The 25,407-nt window shown below is 41.6% G+C and overlaps 1 protein-coding gene across 5 annotated transcripts in view; it reads right to left on the bottom strand.

Annotated features, from left to right (window-relative positions):
* ARB2A (ARB2 cotranscriptional regulator A) overlaps positions 1-25,407 on the bottom strand; it is a 422,320-nt gene that overhangs the window by 61,225 nt on the left and 335,688 nt on the right. The window contains exon 11 of one of the 5 annotated variants that reach the window (XM_075593141.1): positions 8,114-8,163. The exons of the other annotated variants lie outside the window; for them this stretch is intronic. Within the exon in view, the coding sequence (XP_075449256.1) occupies positions 8,129-8,163 (35 nt within the window). The 3' untranslated portion in view covers positions 8,114-8,128. Of the gene's footprint in view, positions 1-8,113; positions 8,164-25,407 lie in introns of those variants that run through there. 5 annotated transcript variants of the gene reach the window in all.

Raw genomic sequence — 25,407 nt, forward strand, 5'->3', positions numbered from 1 at the left:
GGGATTTCCACCCTGTCCCGCTTGTGCTCCGGTCCCGCTCCTGTCCCCGTGGCTGCACGCCCGGGGCAGGAGATGATAGAGGGGAATGTCGTCCCTCCCCCCCCCGAACCCGCGTCCCCTCTGGTCTCTGCTCCTGTCCCCGTGGCTGCTCGCGCGGGGCAGGCTATGACAGCAGGGGATTTCCCCCCCTCCGGTTCCGCTCCTGTGGCTGCACGCGCGGGGCAGGGGTGTTCCCTTCGGTCCCCGTGGCTGTCTCCACTCCCCTCTGACCCCCCCCCCCCAACGAGAGAGAGTGTAAGTGTGTGTGTGTGTGTGTGTGTATGAGAGAGAGAGAGAGAGTGGTGTGTGTGTGTGTGTGTGTGTGTGTGTACACGTGTAGGACACCAGAGGAATTCATCCCCCCAATCAGTCAGTCATCCCCCCACCTCACCCACTCAGTCAGTCATCCCCCCACCCCACCCAGTCAGTCAGTCATCCCCCGACCCCACCCTGTCAGTCAGTCAGTCATCCCCCCACCCCACCCAGTCAGTCATCCCCCCACCCCACCCAGTCAGTCATCCCCCCACCCCACCCAGTCAGTCATCCCCCACCCCACCCAGTCAGTAAGTCATACCCCCACCCAGTCAGTAAGTCATACCCCCCCACCCAGTCAGTCAGTCATACCCCCCCACCCAGTCAGTCAGTCCCCCCCCCCACCCAGTCAGTCACTCCCCCCCCCAGTCAGTCACTCCCCCCCCACCCAGTCACTCCCCCCCACCCAGTCACTCCCCCCCACCCAGTCAGTCAAAAGTCAGTCATCCCACCCCCCTGCCCCCTGCCCCCTGCCCAGTCACCCCACCCAGTCAGACAGTCAGTAATCCCCACCCAGTCAGACAGTCAGTAATTCCCACCCAGTCAGACACCCCGTCACCCCACCACCCCACATCACCCCACCCAGTCACCCCATCCAATCACACAATCCCCACACCGTCACCCCATCTCCACACCGTCACCCCATCCCCACACCGTCACCCCATCCCCACACCCAGTCACCCCACACCCAGTCACCCCATCCCCACACCCAGTCACCCCATCCCCACACCCAGTCACCCCATCCCCCCACAGTCACCCCATCCCCCCACAGTCACCCTCTCTCCGTCTCTCACCCTCTCTCCGTCTCTCACCCTCTCTCTCTCGGTTTTTCCCTCTCTCGGTTTCTCCCTCACTCTCTCTCACCCTCTCTCCGTCTCTCTCACCCTCTCTCCGTCTCTCTCTCACCCTCTCTCCGTCTCTCTCACCCTCTCTCCGTCTCTCTCTCACCCTCTCTCCGTCTCTCTCTCACCCTCTCTCCGTCTCTCTCTCACCCTCTCTCCGTCTCTCTCTCACCCTCTCTCCGTCTCTCTCTCTACTAGAGGCGGGGTTGGGGCGGGACTAGGTGGCGAGTAGATTTTTTGGTTCGGCGAGTAGATTTTTGGGTGATTTGTCAAGCACTGTACATACATACATACATACATACATACATACATACATATATATATATGTCCACTTTTTATGTATTAAATCTATTTTTTGTTGCTAAAAACCGTGAGCCTCTTTCTGTTACTTTGGGCAGTGCACTGCCTTATTTTTCTACTTAATATTAGTTTGAAACCAGAAACATGCTAAAAAGCCTAGATAAGACAGTAGAACAACAACTGAGTGTAAAACACCATTCAACAGACTTTCCAAGTCATTGCACATCAAAATAGGTACCAATGTACTCTTGCTGAATGGAGCTACTTCCAAGCACTTTCAATGGAAGTCCCCTAACCTATACAGGTTACCACACACAAAAACTTGAATGTTCAATAGGTACAGCTGGTGTTGCAGGACACAAAAACACATGGTGTAGCTGCTCAAGAGGTACAGTCTGAGGGTATGCCTTCAATTAAAACAAAGGGAAAGTTATTATACAAGGCAGTAGAAATAGAGTGTGAGATCATCAGGAAGAAAGATGGATACTTTGATGGCACTTTACAGATCAATGCCAAGACCTCACATAGAATACCATGGTCCAGTTCTGGACACCACATACAGGTAAACCCCGTTATAGCGTGGTCCTCGGGGTCCACCCGAGACCACCGCGTTAGTAACGGGGTCGCGAAAAAACAAAATGGCCGCCGCAAACAAAATGTAAAAAAAATAAAAATGGCCGCCGCTTAAGTGCTACCGCGTCCGCTGGAGGGAAAGCCGAGAACTCTCCCAGCGTTCCCAGAGCCGGTGGGGCAGCGGCAACCACACAAAGCTTAAGGCATTGTGCTACTCAAATAGCTCGAGAGGACGGACTGCAAACATGGCCACGCCTGCTGGTCCCATTTTGTGAATGAGAGCAATTCAAGCTGGCCAAATCTGATGGAACAGTGCGTGCTGACAGGGGTCTGTATACTAGCCCTTGGCGTGAGAACTGCCAGCTGCAGAGCTGCGAGAGGCGATAGGGGCCTTTTCCATGGTCCTGGTATGGAGTTCAGCAGAGGATGCTTGCTGGATCGTGGGGGGCAAGTCCCTTCAGGGAGAGACAGGCAGCCCACATCCACATCTCACGAGCTGCACACACAGCGCACGGCGCACGCGCACGTGAGGGGTGTCTGATCGAGATTCTGGCTTCGCGCTCTCTGGTGTCTTTGTCAACTGCCGGGAGAGACCAGGGGAGCAGTGTGGACGATTCACTTGCTAAGCAGGACGCAAAGGAAATGTATGAAGCCAGAGAGAAGAAGTGGATTTGAGAAGGGGATTACAGTGAGTAGGGAGGGGGGTTACTGTTTGAGCAGGGGGGGTATTTTGTGAGCTGGTGTGTACTTTGAGCAAGGGGGGGCTGTGAGCAGGGGGGGGATACTGTGAGAGAGGGGGGGGGGTACTGTAAGCAGGGGGGGTACTTTGTGAGCTGGTGTGTACTTTGAGCAAGGGGGGGCTGTGAGCAGGGGGGGGGGGATACTGTGAGAGAGGGGAGGGGGATGTTTTGTCCCAATTTATGCCCAACCCGCGCTATAACAGGGTTTACCTGTTAGAGAAATATTGTCTGAGTAGAGACCGTTCAAAGAAGAGAAATTGAAATGGTACAGTACAGTATATCACCAACATGCCTTTAAAGTAAAAACAAAAAGAAATCAATAACTTCAACCGCAAAAGAGATTGAAGAGATAAAAAAAAACCTTTTCAAGGTATAAATACTGTAATGATTCCAGATGAAATAGCTCTAAAATAAGGTGTCATAATATAAAAAAAGAGAGCCGAGGAAGAGGAAATGAAAAACTTAGCTAATAAAGGCACTGAAAGAAGAGGGTCATCAGGAGCGCACTCTCACCCAGGTTTATATATAGTGGGGAAAAGAATATATACAATAGTGCAACAGAGTAAAGGCCCCGACTCTGATAACAATGACACCGAGTTTGAAGCAGAGGAGCCTGGTTCAAAACCAGGTGTCAGCTCTTTGTGACCTTGGACAAGTCCCTTTATCTCCCTGTGCCTCAGGCACCAAAATCATAGATTGTAAGCTTGTGGGGTCGGGTACTGTGCCTGTAAAATTCTGCATACAGCGCTGCAACCAAGTGTTATATTGTAATTATGAAGAGCTTTGAGTCTTATTGGGAGAGAAGCGCTACATAAAATAAAGTTGTTAATATTAATATAAATGAAGGTAATATATTTTGAAAACAAAACGTGTAGGACAAGGAAAATAAGATCAGTGATTATCTACATTCTATGATTTGATACTTTGTCTAGAAAACACTGAGAAAAGTTCTTATGAACAATTATCATTCATACTTCAATGTAAACCCAAGGGGAAGACCAAGCTCAATGAATAGAGAAATCCAACAGGTCCCAAATAAGCACACTACTTAAATTGTGCTGTCATGTACACTACCATCAGCTGTTCACTGCTGTAACCACTGTACAAACAGGACATGTCATTTAGTAGCTGGAAATAGCTAACTAGCGAATACACATACTCAACAAGATTAAAAAAAGGTACTACTTTTGGAAAGAATGCAACTGTAAGGCTGTGGCCAGGGTGGCTCTGAGCGTGCAGGCGGCAAATTCAAATTTGCTTTATTGGCAAGCGGCTAAGCTCCGCGCATGCTCGGGCGCTTGCTCACACTGGCCACACACATTGCCGCAATGTGTTTCATCACGGCCAGCGTGAGGGCGCCCGCCCGCTCAGCGCCACCCTGGTCGAGGCCTAAGGAAGACTTTATGAACACAGGCTTACAAGAGTAAACTATTCAAAACTGAACAAGACAAAATGCATGAAAGCGGACAAAAAAGGGAAACCAAGTCAAACAAGAAGACAGTGGGGAATTTAAGAAGAAAGTGGCTCAATCGACCACTTTGGCACATATAAAATCAGCTCCAAGAGATGAGGCCCTAAATCTGGACCCACTTCCACATGTTGTAGACTTAATTGGACTTGTGGAATTAAAGCTCATGCATGTGCAGTCCTGCATGCACTGTCTACACCACATATTTGTGCACAATATCTAAAAGAAATGGCAAACTAAAGGATTTTGCAGCAGAGAATGCAAGATGGTGAGTGTTCATTTAGGTAGCGATCAACCTCATTTGATGTGTTAACAGTTAATTTAATTGTACACTGAAGAAGCATTATGGTGATATTAAAGGAATTCTTCTCAAAGTTTAAAACCTAAATATACCTCCTGAAGAAACGGTGTGGTGAATATAAAATATTAAAGATGTCTCATTTCCAAGAGATCTGGTGGGAGTTCATGACAGATGTGTTATTTTTCCTTTTCATTTTTTTCTGGTACCATCATGATGTCTAATTAGTTGTGATGATTTACCCCTGACACTATGTGCTTCATTAGAGGAATGAAAAGTAGCACGTTAAGAACATTGGACAAAATGTAAGAAGGTAGCAAATTTACTTTTTAGGTATTTAACAACAAGTGCCCACCAGAAGTCTACAGGGACGTTATTTATTTATGCAGTACCATATGATACAAGGTTTTGCCTTTAGCGCTACAAAACAGAGACAGATTTTCAAAACGTGTTATGTAGGTGTTACTACGGTCTTTTAAATGCTTTTTGTTCTTTAACAAATACATATTCCGTCTATTGAAGAAAGCTCCTTTAGTCTCAAAGATACAAATACTGTATATTTAAATAAAAAGAGTGACATAACAAAAATTGCGGCAAGCTTTTAAAATGAATGCGCTCCCTAAATTACTTCCACACCTTGCCCATTAAGATCCCCACAATAAATAAATCCAACTTTATGAAGAATTCAATAACTTAATTTACGGTCATAGAAGACCTTACAATAAAAGCTACAATTTACAAAGACCTCACCTTAGCGGAGGCCTAGCAGTTCCAAATTTGATTAAATACTATATACTTGGTCAACTATTTGTTTGGCACACAAATTCTGGCGAGAGAAGATGGGCAGATATTGAAGCCACAATACGTGAACCAATTGGGTTGCAAGATGCCCTGTGGCTTCCTAGAAAACTCACACACTCAACAGTGCTCAACCACCTTTTCACTAACAATGTGTGTCAGTTATTGATCACCCTTGAGTTATAACGATCTTAACAAAATATATGGGCTTTACAAATTTCCCTGCCACTTATGCCAAATTACAACTACCTAGATGTAAGGCCCTTCTTTCACTGGAAGAGAGCTGGAATATATAGACTAGGCGAAATTATCTCTGCTAATACAGTTAAAACATCTGACACCATCCACTCACAATTTCAAATTCAGAGTTTTCGCGCTACTATATCTTCAAATGAAACACTTTGTGGCAACACATATTGTCTATATGTTCCAATACTGTATTTGAGTACTTGTGTCTTTTTAATCATGACACAAAAGATGTCACTGGATTAGTGCATCAATTTCTGTTTCCATCGGATGATAATTTTAAGGATAAAGATACAGTTTCGTGCAATGGGAATTGTGCCAAGAATTGGATCTTGGTGACTAGTCCAACATTTAGGAAGCTGGGGAATACTCAGCAATTTGGCTCCCAATTATTTTGGCAAGGATGTTGCCAAATTGGATACATTTCACACATCTGGTGGGTTTTCCCTAACATAATACCAGTTTGGAACTTAATCTTTAGATTACATGGTAAACGCAAGGATCCTTGGATTGTACTTTTGGGCAAGCCTCCGCTATTAGACAGAGAGAAACTTATATTGCATGTTTTTGTAGCAGTCAAATATTCTATAGCAAAAATTGGAGAGACGTTCAGTGACTAGGTGCCCTGCGATAAGATGTACAGCGGTCAGTAGTCCTGGCAGGGTCTTGCGTTGCTGCAGGGCGCCGGCGGCGATTTGGCCAGGGCCACACAACTGCGGACATAACATAATAGACTCTTGCCTCATACATCTCTTACAATCTGTTCAAATAATCTCTTGCTCTTCTAGACTCGGTACATGCTTCTCCTGAAATATCTCTGCTGACATCCTACTGTTAGCATAAACTACAAAATTCTACTTCTCTTCTTTAAGGCTCTACACACACATAGGGTTGCCAGGTGTCTTGTATTGAACCGGACAGCCTGGTATTTGGTTACTCTGTCTGGTAATAAATGAGAGATAATACCGGACATGTATCTGTCCGGTATTATGTCTCCGGACTTAGTAACCAATCTGGGATTGAGAAGGGATAAAGCAGGGCTGCAGCTAGGGGGCTAGGCAGCGCCCTCCATCCTGATTGTTGCTGGTGTGTAATTCAGCCAATCAGGAGGAGGTGGCAGGAGCCTGGAGGGTGGGGCCAAAGAGCAGAGGAAAAGCATGCAGCAGAGAGAGGTGAGGCTGTGTCGTGTGTGTGTGTGTGTGTGTGTCCTGGTGTGTGTGTGTGTGGTGACAGACAGTACGTACATTACTGACAACTTTGTTCAATTGCTCAATCACCCTTACTTTTCTTTTACCATGCTAAGTCTTCCCATTTTCAAGACCTATTAAAAATAACCATCATTGTAAATTCTCAGAACGGATTCTTAACACAGCAATGCAATCTCTGCAGCACCCTTCTTACTTACAGACAGAAGGAGGGACGGGCTGAAGGAGGGACGGGTTGAAGGAGGGAGAGAGAGAGGAGGGAGGGTAGAGGGGGATAAAGGAAGAGAATCCTATTTTACTAAAGTCTCCAGTGCTATATATATCCCCTCAAACAAGTGGATGTACGATTAGCATATTTCCCATGTATGTCAGGTGTATCCATTTTTTGTTCACATGTCTTTCCACGTGTTTGAAGGCATATTGGAGGGGACATTTATAGCACTTGGGACTAACTAAAACTAGTCTGTCTCTCTCTCTCGAATAGTGGCTTCCAGTGCTTTAGCATACATTCGAACAAAGGAAGTCTAAAGTCCTTTAAAAAAAACAAAAAAAACAGATGCTAGTTTTCAAGATACACTGCGTGTTACAGTCCAGGGGAAACAAAATGGTGCTTTAAATCATCTGTGTCATGTGGGTCAATAGGAAGGTCCAACCTCCTCCGTGGTGGCTTCCCATTGGTCCGCTTGATGCAGGGGATTTAAATACTAGGAAGTATCGGCTCTACCTTCAAAACTAAGTATCTTGGGAACTAGGGAGTCACCGGAGATGAAGTGCGGTTAAGCTTTGAGGTCTTGTAAATAAATGGGGGGCAAAGGAGAAACTGCTGCTTTAAGTAATGCCCAAAGACCAGTAACTATGTGTAAAACATAGGATACATTTCTGTCAAAATGTATTGATTTATAAAAGTACTGTAAGAAAAATAAAGACAACTAATTATACATTTCTCCCAGGAAATGTATTAGCACGCCCATTGCAATTAGGAAATGCATACATACCAAATATAAAACAATGGTTATACCATACATGATACTGATTTATGCATACAAAGTTCTAATTTATAAAGTTTAAATTAAAATTTCTAACTTATTTCACCTGATTGAAGATGCAAATGGCAAGGTCAGCCCTTTCAGTGAGCAAACATCTCAGTCGCCTCTGGTGTAGCTGTTATCTTCTTCAACAAGGGTAGACATTTGGCACAGCCTAAAGCTGGGGCATGAACCCTGGCTGAGCTTAAGATATTTATCTGACAGCCTCAGCTGACACTCCACAAACACATTTGCTCTCCATGACCCCTGGAGCATTTGTGATTAATCAAAAATGTATCTTGGATCTTGAGAATGAGCTACAAGCAGGGATACAAAAAAAAAAAGGATACGCTCTTGATCTTGCTTATCGACTCATGAGAAACAGCATAAAAATAGTAAATAAAATGATCAATATGTTCACACTTGTCAGAGAAGACCAAACTTTTTCCCTAAAGCAGCAGATATTGATCATGTAAATGTTTTGGACTACTGGTCAAACAAAGGATGTTAAGAAGTATATTATAAGAAGGGAGTGAAGATTTCACGGGTAGAAGACATAGAATGATTTAATAGCGCTTTGTACTGGTGAATTGACTGTTTGAAATAGCTCTGAATTCGTTGTTGCAAACGTATCTTAGATGGCTTCATGCTACTCTAGAACGAGATACAGTTAGGCATCTCTGCTTTACACGGTAGTTCATGTATAGTTAAATTAACTTTAACTCATTAGTTGTTGCTGAACCTGTAACAACGCAATGCTGTGTACCTTACAAACAGCTGCAAAAAAAGTTTGTACTCCACTATACACGTCTTGAGATTTTACAATTTAAGTAAACAGTCACTTTAAAAAAATAAATAAAAAATAACTAAAAGCATCAACATGTGTACGAGGTTCTGGTCCTGATGGGTCTAATTTAAAAAACAACACTAGTTCTGCACTAAAACAAATGGTGTAGGTGTAACCTCTAGTGAACAGTAGTTTGGAGCCCTGCCTCGTGAGGCCTGGGCTTGGACCACCATGGCCTACTGTAAGTAGTGTACTCCAACACACAGCTGAAAATTAGATATTTATCTCACTTACAATCTATCTTATACAATATTTAAAAAACACAAATACATTTCCCACTTCAGACCTGGAAACTTTATAAAAACTCCCAAGTCAACTTGGATATCAAAGTATGCCTTGTGCAGAACGGATGCAGCGGCAGTACTGACAAATGAACTCAATGTCACCGTGAGATTTCAGTGCCGTCCATTCCTTCCATCTCTAATCCCACCAATATCCGGGTCACGTTAGTATTGCGTTTTGATGGAAAATATAGATTTTGTAAACCAGGACTGGAATAGATCCCTATGAAGATATGGACTCAGGTTGGCAATATTATATCGGATATAGCAACATTACTAGATTTAAGGAGGAAATAAAACAAAACATTATTTGTACTTGATAAAGGTAGTGCTGTTTTTTTGTTTGTTTTTTTTACAGTGCAGCATTTGACACATGGCCCACGCAATCTTTAAATGACACTTCCACGGTACCAATATTATTTTCACAAATAGATTAAATATTTTAAAAAGCGTTATGCTCCATAATTGTTTCCAAGCAGATTTTAATTGGTAAATGAAGGATCTAGACTAGAGGCTGAAAAACATTATGGACACTTGGTTTTAGAACATGGCACAAAGCATACATGTAATAACACAGTAGGCTAGTTTTTGATCCACCTAATTCTAATAATATCACTTGGTAATTAAAGTGATTTTAATTTAGCTCAGTGATCGCTTTACTGATTTTGTTTTTCTCTCATTATTTGAACTGGGGGTTCTTCTAGTACAGGACAGTACCAGTTCTATACTGTACCGTGACTCCCTGTTTCAAATCCCCTGAGGGATTACTACTTTAAATGAGTTCACATTGCTTTTACACCAATGACAATGATTGAGCCTCAAAGCAGTTAAACCTTAAAAAACAAAATAAAATAAAAACCTGACATCTAAATGCAACAGTTAGACTGCATTACAGCACCTAGTGCCATCTCATGTCCTTCCTTTTCCACTTCTCGATGGCGGAGTTGTGAAGAGATTTTAATAAAACATTATAGAGGGGAATTTAAAGCTTAATGAAGGCACATAATCAGCTGCAGAGAAAAAATTCTGCCTTAATTTAAATGAGGCACCGTGATAACTTATCCCCCATACACTGTTTACAATGTATAATTTATGTCTCTCAGTTTAAATCCACTAGTTTCCACAGTCATCTGCTAACAGATATTATGAGCATCTGTACTTTTATGCACTTCTTCTCCTCTGTTACAATTTGGTTTACAAATTTGCTGCATTCTTTTATTTAATAATAACGGCTCGGTGACTGAAAAAAAAAAAAAAAAAAAAAACAACTTTTGCTGCAGAAGCATTAAATAGATTTGTTGCGTAGAAACAGCCTTTTGGAATTTATCTTGTCGTGGTGACATTTCTCCCCAAAATATACAAGTAAAGAATTCATCTAATGAATTTGGAAATGGGTAACAAATAATAAATCTGAGGCCTTGTACAATATTTTATAGAAAAAAGTTTAGATAACACAAAAGTTAAATAGTAGTTAACAGTGAGATTTTGCCTCACCGATAATTTCCGCTCTCGTAGTCTCTCCATGTTAGGGGGTATTGGCCACTGAAAGTAGAACACATCAGCTGACTCGATGACTGAATGAAGTAGACATCACTCTTCTGCCAGTTATACCTAGCCTAGCTATAGTCTAGCCAAGCTCATACATATACTCACAGAGAAGACGGGAGAACACAACAGCAAAAACCCAGAACATGGAGAACAACAACTAGTCCAGGAGGGAACCAAGCATGCACTGACATTGACTATGACCATTTCAATTATCAATAGGGAAAAATGTCACTTTTCTCTTATGTCCATCACATCTCTGCCTGACAGTGGGAATGCCTCAAAGGGTGGGAAAAATTATACAGGACCTTCCTCCCAAAACTTCCACCTGAAGAAGCGAGGAGATCCAGCTTCTAGTGTCTGGTAAATGCATGAATAGATGAGCGCATTGCTGCTTTACACCGTTCTAATATGGTTGCTTGCTGTTTCACTGCACATAGGATTGCTAAGGCTGTAGATGACTGGGCTCTGAGTTCGATCATTTATCATTGATAGGTCTCCTGGATTGCATTTCTTATCCATCTAGCGATATAATTCTTAGAAGCGGTCATACCTCTTTATTGACATAAGAAAAACACAAAAAAGGATTTTCATTTTCTGAAATTACACTGACTGCAGAAAATATGTGTAGCACCCTTATAACATCCAGAATGCACTTTTTCTTCTCTCTGGCATTCTTCAAATTTGAAAAAAATTAGGGGACCACAATGTCATAATCAATATGAAAAGCCAATACCACTTTGGTGTGCTAGTAAGGAATTGTTCATAACACAATTTTATCTTAACGAGCCACAAAGTATGACGAGTCGTATGAAGGCCATCATTTCACTGATTATTTTTGCTGACGAGATAGTCGTCAATAAGACGCCCTTAAAGTAGCAGGCCAAGCTACCGTTTCCCCCCCCCCCCTTTAATATGTGCATCAATACAATCCACACAATGATAAGTAATTAGCTCAGTTGCCGATCGATCGTTCTCCTGTGATCAATCGGCGAAGATTTGGCTCGGGGGTTCACTAAATGGCTGTCAGTGCAGCAGAAGAGTACCCAAGATTCAAAGTTCTGTGGAGATGATCGTGTGACCAGGCAGTCACTAGATACAATTGGTGCACTGCTAGAGAGAGGGCAGTGCTCAAAAAAGCATGTGCCAGAGCCTGTTTCAGAAGAGGAAGGGGATGTGACTTTGTAAATGGTTGCTATAGAAACAAAAATGCTTGTTACATTATAATACATTAAAAATGACAGAGTTGTTTAAAAAAATGCTACAAGTATTTTCTCATTGTACAGAACTGATAATTAAAAAAAAAAAGAAACACATCTGTAGGATATTGCTTGGTCTGCAGCTTTAAGGCACAGACATTTCATATCAACCGTAGGGCAATGGTTTAAATGGTGGTACCGGGATTCCAACACCAAGTTGAGGTTCTATGGAGGACTGATCTCTAAATTGGTCTCTCAAACCTTGGCTTAATCTTCCCAACTCCCTGAAGAATGAACATATTGATTTGTAGCAATTTACTTATGTAGGAGAAGGGTGAAAACTATCATAGAACACTTACTGATACCTTTATCAAAATTTAGAATATTGCATGTTGCAGCATTTTCCGGAACTATATTGTTATTCTTGCAGAAAAGATGGAAAATGAGTATGAGTATGTTAGGGTTTTCTTCCACTCAACCCTCATGCCATAAAACAGGGGTGCGCAAACTTTTGGTGCTGCACCCCCATGCCTGCTCTCCACTAGTGCTCTCGCCCCCCTTTCCTTTGTGTCAGCGTCAAATGACGCAGTGGGGTCATGTGATGTTACATCACGACCCCGCTGCATCATTTTACGCCGTGTTGCCATGGCGATACGTCGCCCGAAGCCGTCAGAGACAAAGAAAGTGAGATACAGAGGCCTTGTGCTCCCCGGTGATTAATTTAAATGCTTTAGGGAAGAGCACGGGGCCTCTGCAACCACCATGCCCCCCCCCCTCAAAGAAAATCTTGCGCAACCCAGACCTCCAGTTTGTGCACCCCTGCCATAAGGGACCAGCATTCCAGATACTGATGTTGCACTGGACCCCAGGTTAGCAGGTCTGGTGCTAGTGGAACCTGCACGGATTGTCTACCAACATTCTGATCAGATTTGTGTACCAAATCCTTCTAGGCTGTTCTGAGTCTATAAGAATGGCTTCCACTCTTTTCCATCTTGATCTTGCTGAATACCCTCTGAATTAATGGAAAAAATGAACACCAATGGGAATTTCCATGTATTTGACAATAAGTCCAATGCTACGGCTGTTGCTTCCCTTTAACAGGAAATTATTGATTTTGATTTGAGGCTATAGAATATATAGATGATTGACACTATTTGACTATTAGCTGATTGAAAATGTCTTTGTTCAGAGACCATTCACCCAGATCTTATGATTTACTGCATAGGTAGTCTTCAGTAGAAATTACTGTAACATATTGTTCTGCCCATCATACAGTTCTGGAAATGTCTTTGCAGGCTTAAGGACTCTTTGTCCTGTCCTGATGATTGGCGTAAGCCACTGCAGTTACGTTGTCCCATTGTTTCCACTTGAGAAACGAAATAAACGACAGTGTTGTCAACAGCCCTTAGCTCTAATATGTTTATCTAAAGAGCTGACTTCCTGTGTACCAGATATTGTGGGCAAACTTTCCTTGGCAACTGGGACCCCAACTCATCCTTGATCACCACCTGCCACTGATTTGGCAATAAGGATCTTCCTTTTGCCAATGTTATTCAGTGTTTCTCATCATCTTAACAACTTGAGTCTTGGTCCAAATTATTACCTTTGTTAAAGATCTTGTTCCATATCTCCAGGAAATTGTTCTGAAACTATCTTAAGTGAAAAAGGTTCCATGGAACGACATCTGTAATAGACACCATAAGACCCATCAGACATATGCACTGTTCCACTGTAGATGTCAGATGGATATCGATCTGTCTGGCTAGGTTCACAATGTATACCTTTTTCTTGAGCAAGATAAAATATGTCGCTTTTAGTGTTGAAGCATATGGCCAGAAATCTTACTTTATTGTTGTGCTCGAAGATTGCTCTTGCCATAATTTATGATCGAACCATGGACTGTGAAAGAATAAAGTTAGCGCTATGTGTTGCTCTGCTCTGAAATTGGATCCTGCTCTCACCAGATAGTAATGTACATATGGTATTAGTGATAAGCTTTGTTTCTTACGTGAGCTGCCAGGGTTGCTAGAATTTGGCAAAACTCTTGGTGATATTGACAGGTCAAAGGGCAGTGCCCAAAATTAGTGATGTGATTTTCTTATCGGCACATGAAGATAAGCGTCCTTCAAATCTACTGATGCGAGAAAGCCCCCCATCTCTTATTGATGGCGGAACGTACAGACCAAATAGTTGAAATAGTTTTTTCTGATAAATAAGTTGAGGTCTTTGAAGTTCAAGACGCAGCGACACTTCTCTGCCTTCTTTAGCACCATGAAGAGATGTGAGCAGAACTCCTACCCTCTGTGTTGAAGTAACTTAAATCATAATCTGATTCTGTACCATTGTCGTAACACATTTCTTCAGCGCCTCCAGTGGATTCATTGGTATTCCTGATGTGAACCCCCTTTGTGGACGATCTTCTATAAATTCTGAGGCATAACTTTGAGACATTATCGGCTGTGTGGGGGACTAGAAGTGCATGGACGGATTCCCTAACCCCCAGCTGCCCCCTCTCAGTCCCTCGAAGCTACCGCTGCCATTCCCAGAGGGAAATCATCTGGGAAACAAAACGCAACCGATGGTCAGAGAGGCCCCATGGTTGAGACCAATGTTAGAGCCTCACCACAGGTGGCAGAAAAACTGGTCAGTTAGAGAAAAACAAACAAAAATCCTTTAAACAAAAAGTGTCCTGCTCCCAGCTGGAATGACACTAAAAACTGACATGAGGAGAGTGATGTCCACCATATGCAATTCTCAAGAGTCAGCTGACCTGTGTCTTACCTACAGCTAATACCCAGTACCATCGGGGTCGTGACAGAAATGCTGGTATTGAAGCAACTTTTTTTGTTTCTGTTGCCTTAGGTACGTTTACCAAACAAATCTATGGACCACAACTTTTTAAACCAAGCTTCAAAAAGGGTTTATGCTCCCAGCATATTGCATATGTAGCCATCAGAGCAGTGACTGGAATAAAAGTGGTGTTTTTTAATTTATTTTAACCATAAAATCCTTAATCTCCTCTGTTGAGTGTTTAGTTGAAGGTAGTCACAAGTTAGTCAGTGACTTAGCTAAACGTTGCAAAATATTGATAAAAGCACCTATAGGAAAATATGTAGATGCATCACCTGAGTCACACTTGTTGTTGATTACCTTCCTGATTGTGCAGCACAGCCGTTCCACTGGCAGAAAACTGTGCGTGGAGATCCCCATTGACATGACAAACAAACTTTCATGTCATGCACACTCTCTAGAATCTGGAAGCACTAATTAGAAGATATAAACTCACGCTGAGGCATGATATGAATTTGTTTGAGATATCTACCAAGCTCACAGCAGTGCTAGATGTATGCTGTTAATGTCACAAACTAATATCCAGCTGAAATAAAATATACTTTTTTCTGAATCCTTGCATACATGCAGATGAAAGCTTATTCCTTGCTCTAATCCCTACAGTGCTGGAGAGGCATTTACACACACTTGCTGTGCTCAGTCTTGCAGGCCTCTTTAGCACAAAAAGATTGACTCTATTATCAATTAGCAACATATTTTCCAGTACAGTACAATGGGAGATTAATGAAAGTGAAATAACGTAAGTGAATTGACAAAGAAATAGTCCTTATATAGTAATACAAAAGCTGCTCGTAGACAAAACATTAAATATTCTCATCAACTCTACGGGATTACCCTATTTTGTACGTTGTCATCTTTCTGCTTCTTCACTGTACAGCATGTATATATTTACCTTCCTTAATTCCACTGAACATGACTTGCAAAGCCCTAAAATCACAGCTGTATGTTTTGACATCAGTAGTGAAAATGAGCAGAACATCTAACTGTTCCATATCAAGAAGTATTTTTACTACTGCTAATGTGCCTTAAATACCTTGTTCCACAGATGAGTGGCCTGGCACCTGCTGCATGAGAAATAGCCAATTACTACTCAGTGTCTCTAATTTTCTGATTCAATTAGCATGCTTCAGAGCTTTCCAGTTTAATTGCAAACTACTTCACAGTTAGCTCTCTGATTAATCATTGCCCATCTGCAAGCCATCGGAAAACTTGGTGGAACAAATTTGTGTACTTTGGAATGCTGGGAGATTAGCAAATCAAACTTGTTTTGGTGTATAAAGCCTTAATTTTGTTTGCCCTTTTCAGCTGCACTTGTAAAAAGCTCTGTACTGATTAAACAGGAAATCCGGACAATAATATGCTACATTATGCATATAATTACTGTAAATACAGCCGAGACTACAGAAACATCATTGAGGCTGGGTACCAACTTGCATGAGTTGGGGGGTCATGAAAACACATTTGGAATCAATTTTAGATCATTACGACAAAATATAGTGTGTCCGAAACAACTGCGTGTCACACCATGATGTCACTACAGGTTTTGTTCCATTCCAATCTTTCTTCTTTGGTAGGCTCCTTTTCTAGCTCAATTTCCCCAAATGGTCTTAAGTAACTTAACATGTTTTGTTAGCAAACACAATGAAAATAGCACCTTTACTGTTTTTTGAGACATATTTTCTTCAATTCAAAACAAATCTATTAATGAAAAAGAATTATGATTTTTTTTTTCATTTAAAATAACATGGGTCTATTATGCTACTGCACTGACACACTTTATTCGAGCAAATACCCAGTATGTACCTGGCAGATACCTGGAATGCGCCGCTCCTCACCTCTGACAAGCCCCGTTGCGTTTGCCTTCCCAGCCTGGGTTCATGCCTGGCTGACGGGGGCCTGATCTGTTAAATTATAATGATTAGGATTTAATAGGCTGCAATGCTTCGCGTGTCTACCAGATGGCATAAATTCATGAATTGTAATGCAGTATATATATATATACTGTGCAGTATTGCAGCCAGCGGGAATAAAATGCTTCAATCCCTGCTTGGAAAATACCTCAATGCACTCGGGCAGAAAACAGTCACAAACCTCAATACACCCGGGTATACCCGAATTCGTGGGACTAGCCGAGCTCGAATAAAGTGTGTCGCCAGTGTAGTTAGCTTAATTAATTGTATGTTGTTATTGCGTCTCTCCCAAATTGTACGCTATTGCAAAGCATGTTGATGGGTGGTAAATAATTTTAAAAAAAAGAAACAAGTAGTATTTAAAACAAACACTTTGTATATAATGCAACTACTAGGCTTTTCATTTTTTTATCTAGTGCCTAACTTCCTATGACAAGCATAGTCAGCCACATGCAATGGTTTTCAGGTGGCTGATCCTTGTAAAAAGATTAACCTGTGCTGTACTGTATACAGTACATTTAATGACGACTACTCACTTCTATAAAAAAAAAAATTACCTCTGTCCTAGAAAAGTTCAATCTTGGTTGGACAGAAAGTAATGTTTATGTAATTTACTATAATTATGGAATACTTCATAACATAACCTACAATGACACCTACAATGTAAATTTCCTTTTAAAACTTTGTAAATACATAAAGGCAAACGTCATGGAGAGCAGGGGCGGGCAGAGCCATGCAGGATTCTGTCTCAGTCCCGCTCCCAACCTCTGCTGCCCGCGCTCTCTGCTCCCCACTTCATACGCTGCAGACGGTCACAGTGCTCGATTCTGATTTGATGTTGCCTGTGATTGGCTGCAGCCACTAACTGAGGTTATGCCACCACCAGGGGGGGATTTCTGCACCTGGGATAGCTGCCCCGCTGGGTACCGTTTTGGGGGACCGGAACATTGGAATTTTATGCCTTGTTACTAATATACTGCTGCGGCAGCTTTTATTCTAACAAATCGCCGCTTTTTCCCTGGCTTTTTCCTGGAATGCGATGCTCATCACCTGGCGCATGCCGCGTTCATTTTGTGTTCCTAGCCACGGGTCATGCGCGGCTGACGCGCGGTTGATGCGTTTATTGAGAATGGTTCGGATTTAATAGGTTGCAATTCTTCGCGTGTCCGCCAGATGGCAGATATTCATGAATTGTAATGCGCATGCGCTTCAGTAATGTGTCGACTTGCAGGTGTTTCGTTTAAAAAAGATACCACAGTGTGCTATTGTAACTTGGCCTTGAGACTGAAGGAAGAGGTTGCAAAAATGTATCAATTTATGCTTTTCATAATAAAGAAAGACAAAGACCAGTTTCGGTTACAGTATTCTCCAGAGACCCGCCCGCCATGAGTGTTCAAGTGCAGCCCGCTTTCCAAAAACCCGACAGAAGTTACGCGTATTTAATATGGGCCGCGATTAATGCAACAGAGGATAAGATGGCAACAGTTGTTTCAAATTTATCAGTATTTTGTCGAAAACTATGACTTTTACAAATTTTCGCCAACTCCTCATACGTGGAAGCGTGCAATAAGGAAAAGGTTATGTAGCGATCCCTGTTTTAATCGTATTGAGCCACAATTTGTTGGAGGGTATTGGTGTGTATCACCGTCTTTTTCCTGTATCTATGATCATGATGATGGCAAAAGGCGAAGGGTCGTGTTAAAACCAACTAAGAAACGACAATCGCTGCCAAGCAATGCATCAGCACCGGCTTCCAATGACGGTCCCGCCATCAGTGACAACCCTGAGCGTGCAGTTTCGATCAAGCTTGCATGTACCTAAGCAATTTCCAGCCTCATCAGCTGACTACAGGTGGACTAGTCCCGCTGCAAACTATCGACGTGGATGATCAAGAATGCTGGACTGGCAGTGGACCGGCGCCGGCGCCAGCTGAATGGGAAATTCTATGGTGAGTATTGTTGCCGTATTATTTTCTGTGTTTTTTTTCTGCGTCGGGGAAACAGAGGCATTAATACCGAGCAAATAATGTATGCCCGCTATGTCAGCCTCTATCTTCTCCATCCGTCGATCCATCCGTTGCATCCGTTGATCCATATCTAGCATCCGTTGATCCATATATATCATCCGTTTATCCATTTGTAGTATCCGTTGCTCCACATTTAGCATTGTCTCCAGAAGCAGATCTATCTTTGCTAGCACAATAGAGTTCCCGGGGAGATCCACACTTATCCCATTCAGCATCCGATCTAACGAGCTGCTTCTTGTGTATGGCGTGTGAACATCTGGGTGGATGGGTGCAACGGAGGATGAGATGGGGGTTCCATGGAGAGAAGCGGCAGCGACGTCGAAGAAGAGTGAAGGAGGTGACCTGTGGATATCCGGTAGAGGAGAAGCGGCAGCGTCGTCGAAGAGGGATGGAGAAAGTGACCTTTGGATTTCCGGGCGAGAAGCAGGGTCGTCTAAGGGCAAACGAGAAAGTGACCCGTGGATTTCAGAGGCAGCATCGTCGGATAGAACTGGAGAAGATGGCCTGTGGGTTTCCGGGAGGGCGGCGGCAGCGTCAAGGAGGAGGGGTGGAGAAGACGGGCTGAAGATTTCCGGGACAGCGATGGCAGAGTCGTCGAAGCGTATGTGAGGAAGTGGTCTGCGGGTTCGATGGGTTGGCTGCCAATCGTTTTGCGTCGAGAGTACATCACCGTATATCTTCTTGACATACTAAGGCTGACGTCTATGAAAACCCTTAGCCTTTGGGGTCAGCAGAAGGTTTTCTTTATTGGCCTTAGCCTGTCGCTTTTGCTTTGGCGTGGAAACGGCAACCGCCTTTTGCTTTTTCTGCTTGACAGGCACGGCAGAGGCGAGTGGGTTCCTGCGTCCGTAGAATCGGGGTTGCTCCATGGAAGCAGGTGGCACAATGCAGTATCTGGACAAGGGCAAGTTCAGATAAAGATCATCGAGTGGTGGGCTATGCAAAGTGTGTAACCTTTTATGCATGGCGACCAGGTACAGGTGTTGAAAGTGGGCGTACTCTGATGTGAGTCATTACCGTATAAATACACCATCCATTTTGTGGATTCACTGCACATTGAATACACATCGACTAAACATCGAATATACATTCTTGTGTTTATATTTCTTTCTACTCGCAGCAATGCCTGTTAAAAAGATTTCCAAGGAGCTCAGCATGCGAATTAAGGAGATGTACACGAGAGGACACCGAATTGCTGCTATCCAACGCTGGCTAGCTACTTCTGGCATCATTGTGCCAGCAACCACCGTGAGCTATCATGCACATGGAAAAAACAGAGACCGCAAAAGGGCACCAAGGGTAACTAACGCGTAAGTATATTTATACAACTTAAAAATAAAATTAATTTTTATTTAAATCTAATATTTTTGTTATTTCTATTGATTTATATTACAACAGTATATATATTTTGTATATTTATATCAGTACAGTATATATATTTTGTATATTTATATCAGTACAGAATATATATTTTGTATATTTATATCAGTACAGTATTCAGTATATATTTTGTATATTTATATTTATATTACAACAGTATATATATTTTGTATATTTATATTAGTACAGTATATATACTTTGTATATTTATATCAGTACAGTATATATACTTTGTATATTTATATTTATATTACAACAGTATATATATTTTGTATATTTTTATTTATATCAGTACAGCATACAGTATATATATTGTATATTTATATTACAACAGTATATATATTTTGTATATTTATATTTATATTACAACAGTATATCTATTTTGTATATTTATATATAAATTTTATATTGCTGCATATTAATAAAACAATATATTTCTTTACATTGTAGGGAGACAACTCTTCTGGTGGACAAAATAAGTGAGGAGAATGATGAGAAGAGTGCATTAAGGGTCAAAAACACTCTGCAGGAAAAGCACAATCTGACTGTATCCGAAAGCAGCATAAAGAAGATGAGACGCAGCATTGGATGGAAATATGGACGTGTGAGGTTAGTACTGGACAGTACAGGAGGTAAAAGTATTGTTTAGGAAATATATATATATTTTGTATATTTATATCAGTACAGTATTCAGTATATATTTTGTATATTTATACTACAACAGTATATATATTTTGTATATTTATATTAGTACAGTATATATACTTTGTATATTTATATTTATATTACAACAGTATATATATATATTGTATATTTATATTTATATCAGTACAGTATAAGTATATATTTTGTATATTTATATTTATATTACAACAGTATATATATTTTGTATATTTATATCAGTACAGTATATATACTTTGTATATTTATATTTCAACAGTATATATATTTTGTATATTTTTATTTATATCAGTACAGCATACAGTATATATATTGTAGATTTATATTACAACAGTATATATATTTTGTATATTTATATTTATATTACAACAGTATATATATTTTGTATATTTATATATAAATTTTATATTGCTGCATATTAATAAAACAATATATTTTCTTTACATTGTAGGGAGACAACTCTTCTGGTGGACAAAATAAGTGAGGAGAATGATGAGAAGAGTGCATTAAGGGTCAAAAACACTCTGCAGGAAAAGCACAATCTGACTGTATCCGAGAGCAGCATAAAGAAGATGAGACGCAGCATTGGATGGAAATATAGACGTGTGAGGTTAGTACTGGACAGTACAGGAGGTAAAAGTGTTGTTTAGGAAACTGTACTGTACCGCTAAAATTATTTATTCCTTGTCATTACAGAGCGTACCCCATGATACGGGACGCAAACAAAATCAAAAGAGTGGTCTAGGCCCAGGCATGGATCGACAGTTGGGAGACTTTCCAGGATTGCATCTTCACTGATGAGTCTACTGTGTCGCTGGAGAGATTTGCAAGCTTTGCATTCCACAAAAAAGGCCGCATATCTTTGAAGCCGCGGCCAAAACACCCCGTGAAGCTGCATGTGTGGGGTGCCATCTCTAGGCGTGGACCAGTATGCATTGTCATCTTTGAAGGTAAAATATATCAAATATAATGTAGCCTTATGCACTGTACTTTACTAGTGTAACCTTACTGTATGCACTGTACTGTACTATTGTGCAGTTTTTTGAGCACTTTTCTTTTCTTGCTATAGGAATAATGAATAAAGCTTTCTTCCAAGACAACATTGTCACTGAGATAGTGTAATATATCACACGCGAGTTCCCGGATGGTCACCGCTTCTACCAGGACAACGAACCGAAGCACACCGCATCAACAGCGCATATCCTTGAGCGCGGTATCAACTGCGTGAAGACGCCAGCGGAGTAAGTGCAGTAGACCGTGTCTCATTTTTTCCCCACTGTTTTTACTGTGTACTGTATCTCTTAAACTAATTGTCCTTTTTTTCCAATGACAGATCGCCAGACTTCAATCCGATCGAAATGGTCTGGCATCAGCTGAAGGACCATATCCGGAAAGTGGCGAAACCCTCCAAAAAGGACGAGTTGTTGAAAGGCATAATCAGTTTTTGGAAGGTTGTACACACAGTGGAACGCTACAATAAATATATAGACCATATTGCGACTGTGTTGCCCATTGTGATCGCGCGTAATGGGCAAGCATCAGGAAAGTAGTACTGTGCAGTAGTATTGTAAGTACATTGATACAGGTAAGTATGGCACATATTTTTTCTTTTCCAATAGTCAGAGTATACAGTACAGTAATTACAGTTTTTTTCTTTACAGAGAGAGCAGCACCAGCCATCAGGTTACATACAGTTGTATTTAACAGTAGTCAGAGTATACAGTACAGTAGTTCCAGTATACAGTACAGTAGACTAGTTTGACAGTAGTACAGTAACTGCCTACTAACTGGTCATTTTTTTTCTTTTCAGAGAAAGCAGCACCAACCATCTAAAGTAGTACTACATATCACACAATGCCATAATACAGTACGCACATACAGTAACTGCACTAATTTTTTGTTTTCTTGTCGTTTCAGGAAAAAAGGGTGGCCTGGGGGGAGGTGGGGTATTGTGTCCAGTCTAATCTGTTTGTACAGTCAAATGTACAGTATATAAACAGCAGTATTGATGTACACAAAACCTCTCCTCTCTCAATGAACTACTGTACTGTACACGGAATGAGGAACAAGATAACGACAGAAAAAATAATATTACTATGTACAGTATATATATATATATATATATATATATATATATATATATATATATATATATATACAGTATACATATATTATACATTACAGTGTATATATATTATTACATAATATTCTTATAAATGTGCATAATTCATGTTTCTCCATGTTTTACAAATGTTTTCTAAATGTTTATCCAATTTCAATCTGCCAGAAGAACTTAATAAAGACTGCATTATATATTATTCATGATTATTTTTATATTTGTATTTTTTTGTTCCTGGTAATCATAATCATCTACAACCCCCCCCCCCGCCCCCACAGTATAAGAATTAATGTCAAAACAACATGAATCAGTTAATGGTTTTTTTTACTCTCAATTCTCACAATGCTGTGCAAATCAGATTTACATTTCAAATTCCAGAAGGGATTTTCCAAAGCGTTACCATAAACAAAGCCTCAAAGGTTGGGGGGGGGGGGGGGGGGGGGTTGGGTGAGTCATATGCAGCAATCAGCTAGCTCCCATCTCAAAGAGGCTTAGAGTTCACGCAGGCGCAGTGAGGCGATTGATGCTCGGCTAGGGACGGATTAAAAACACAATGACTAACTTCAGAAAATGAATGACTCTGTGGAGGTGTCTGTCGAATGACTCTGTGGAGAGGGGGGGGGGTTGGTGACTCATGCGCAGTAAGCAGCTAGCTCCCATCTCAAAGAGGCTTAGAGTACACGCAGGCGCAGTGAGGCGATTGACGCTCGGTTAGGAACGGGTTAAAAACATAATGACTAACTTCAGAAAATGAATGACTCTGTGGAGGTGTCTGTCGAAAAGAGTTTGTGTGTGCGTGGGGGAGGGATGAAGGATTAGTTGTGCTGCAGTTCAAAGAAATTACATACTGTAGAGTAGAGTACAGTAATTTCAAAAGGCAGTTCATCATAATAATTTGATCAATAAACCCCCAAATACAACCCCCAAATACAGTACATAAAAAGCAAGTCACTTTATCTCCCTGTGCCTCAGGCACCAAAAACAAACAGTAGATTGTGAGCTCCACGGGACAGGGAGGGACCTGTGCCTGCAAAATGTCTCTTGAAAGCGCTACGTATACTGTAACTAACAGCGCTATACAAAAACATGCTATTATTATTATTATAATATCAAGGTGATGCTCTGTGCAAATCAAATTCGAGAAGGGATTTTCCAAAACATTGCCGTAAACAAAGCCTCAAAGCTCCCGTCTCAAAGAGAATTACACGCAGGCACAGCGAGGCTTTGTACTGTACTGTAGCTCGGCTATGGACAAATTAAGAACACAATGGCAAGATTCAGAAAATTAACGACTCTGTGGAGAGGGGGGGGGTTGGGTGACTCATGCGCAGTAAGCAGCTAAATAGCTCCCATCTGAAAAAGGATCACACACAGGCGCAGTGAGGCTTTGACGCTCGGCTATGGATGGATTAAGAACACAATGACAAGATTCAGAAAATTAACGACTCTGTGGAGAGGGGGGATTGGGTGACTCATGCACAGTAAGCAGCTAGCTCCCATCTCAAAGAGGCTTAGAGTACACGCAGGCGCAGTGAGGCGATTGACGCTCGGCTAGGGACGGATTCAAAACACAATGACTAACTTCAGAAAATGAATGACTATGTGCAGGTGTCTGTCGAATTACTCTGTGGAGAGGGGGGGGTTGGGTGACTCATGCGCAGTAAGCAGCTAAGAAGCTAAATAGCTCCCATCTGAACAAGGATTACACGCAGGCACAGTGAGGCTTTGAAGCTCGGCTATGGACGGATTCAAAACACAATGGCAAGATTCCAAAAATTAAAGACAGCCGCATGAAGTTCAAAGCTAAAGACATACTTTAATTTCAAAAGGCAGTTCATCCTAATAATACACCCCCAAATACAGTATGTAAAAAGCACACAAATCAACCATGTGCAGTCAAACGCACAAGGTCGCAGACAAAAGCTACAGTAAGATGGTTTTTGCAGGCTTGTGGAGAAAAAAAAATTACAATAAAAAAAAAATTCTTAATTTTTTTTTGGTCACTCACTCAGGCAAGCAAGCAGTGGTGCGCGAAGTTACAGGCGCATGCGCAGTAAATTCCTGCTATCAAGCAAGACTGGGATTGAAACGAGACACACGTTCAAAGGAATGGTGTGGGAGAGATGTACTGCATTGCACAAAAGATAAGAAGTTGAAATACCCTGCAGTGCAGTTAATTATCCTGAGCGAGGGGAGAGCGCTGTATATGCAGAAATGTGACACTGTTACAGTACTGTACACGCCTATGCGTTTCAACAATTTTCAAACGAGACATACTGTACAGCAGCACAGCACCGCAAATGCATGTATACTTTAAATATGCAAATTTACAATTTCTGCGCGTGAACACACAGACTGTGCACTGACGTAGGTTGAACCACAAAGGTATTAGACTTCCAAGACAACAGCTCGCAAACGCCCCTCTGAGTTTTTACACGGCATTGTAGTATTGCAGACAGCGAGAATAAAATGCTAATATCACGAGAGCGAAAATAACGCAGTTCACTCCGGGCGAAAACGACACAAAACCGCACATAACCGGGATAATCTGAAAATCGCGGATCTAGCCGATTTAGACTAAAGGCGGTCGCCACTGTACACCTTACTTGCTTCAGAATTGAGGGTGGTCTCCTGATTTTGTGGAATCAACACGGTATCGTTGTCTTATTATTACTTTATGTGACCATCACCTACCCATACATCTCTGCTTATGGAAGTGCCGA

This window comes from Ascaphus truei, chromosome 1, assembly GCF_040206685.1.
Source record: "Ascaphus truei isolate aAscTru1 chromosome 1, aAscTru1.hap1, whole genome shotgun sequence".
In the NCBI taxonomy this organism is placed as follows: Eukaryota; Metazoa; Chordata; class Amphibia; order Anura; family Ascaphidae; genus Ascaphus; species Ascaphus truei.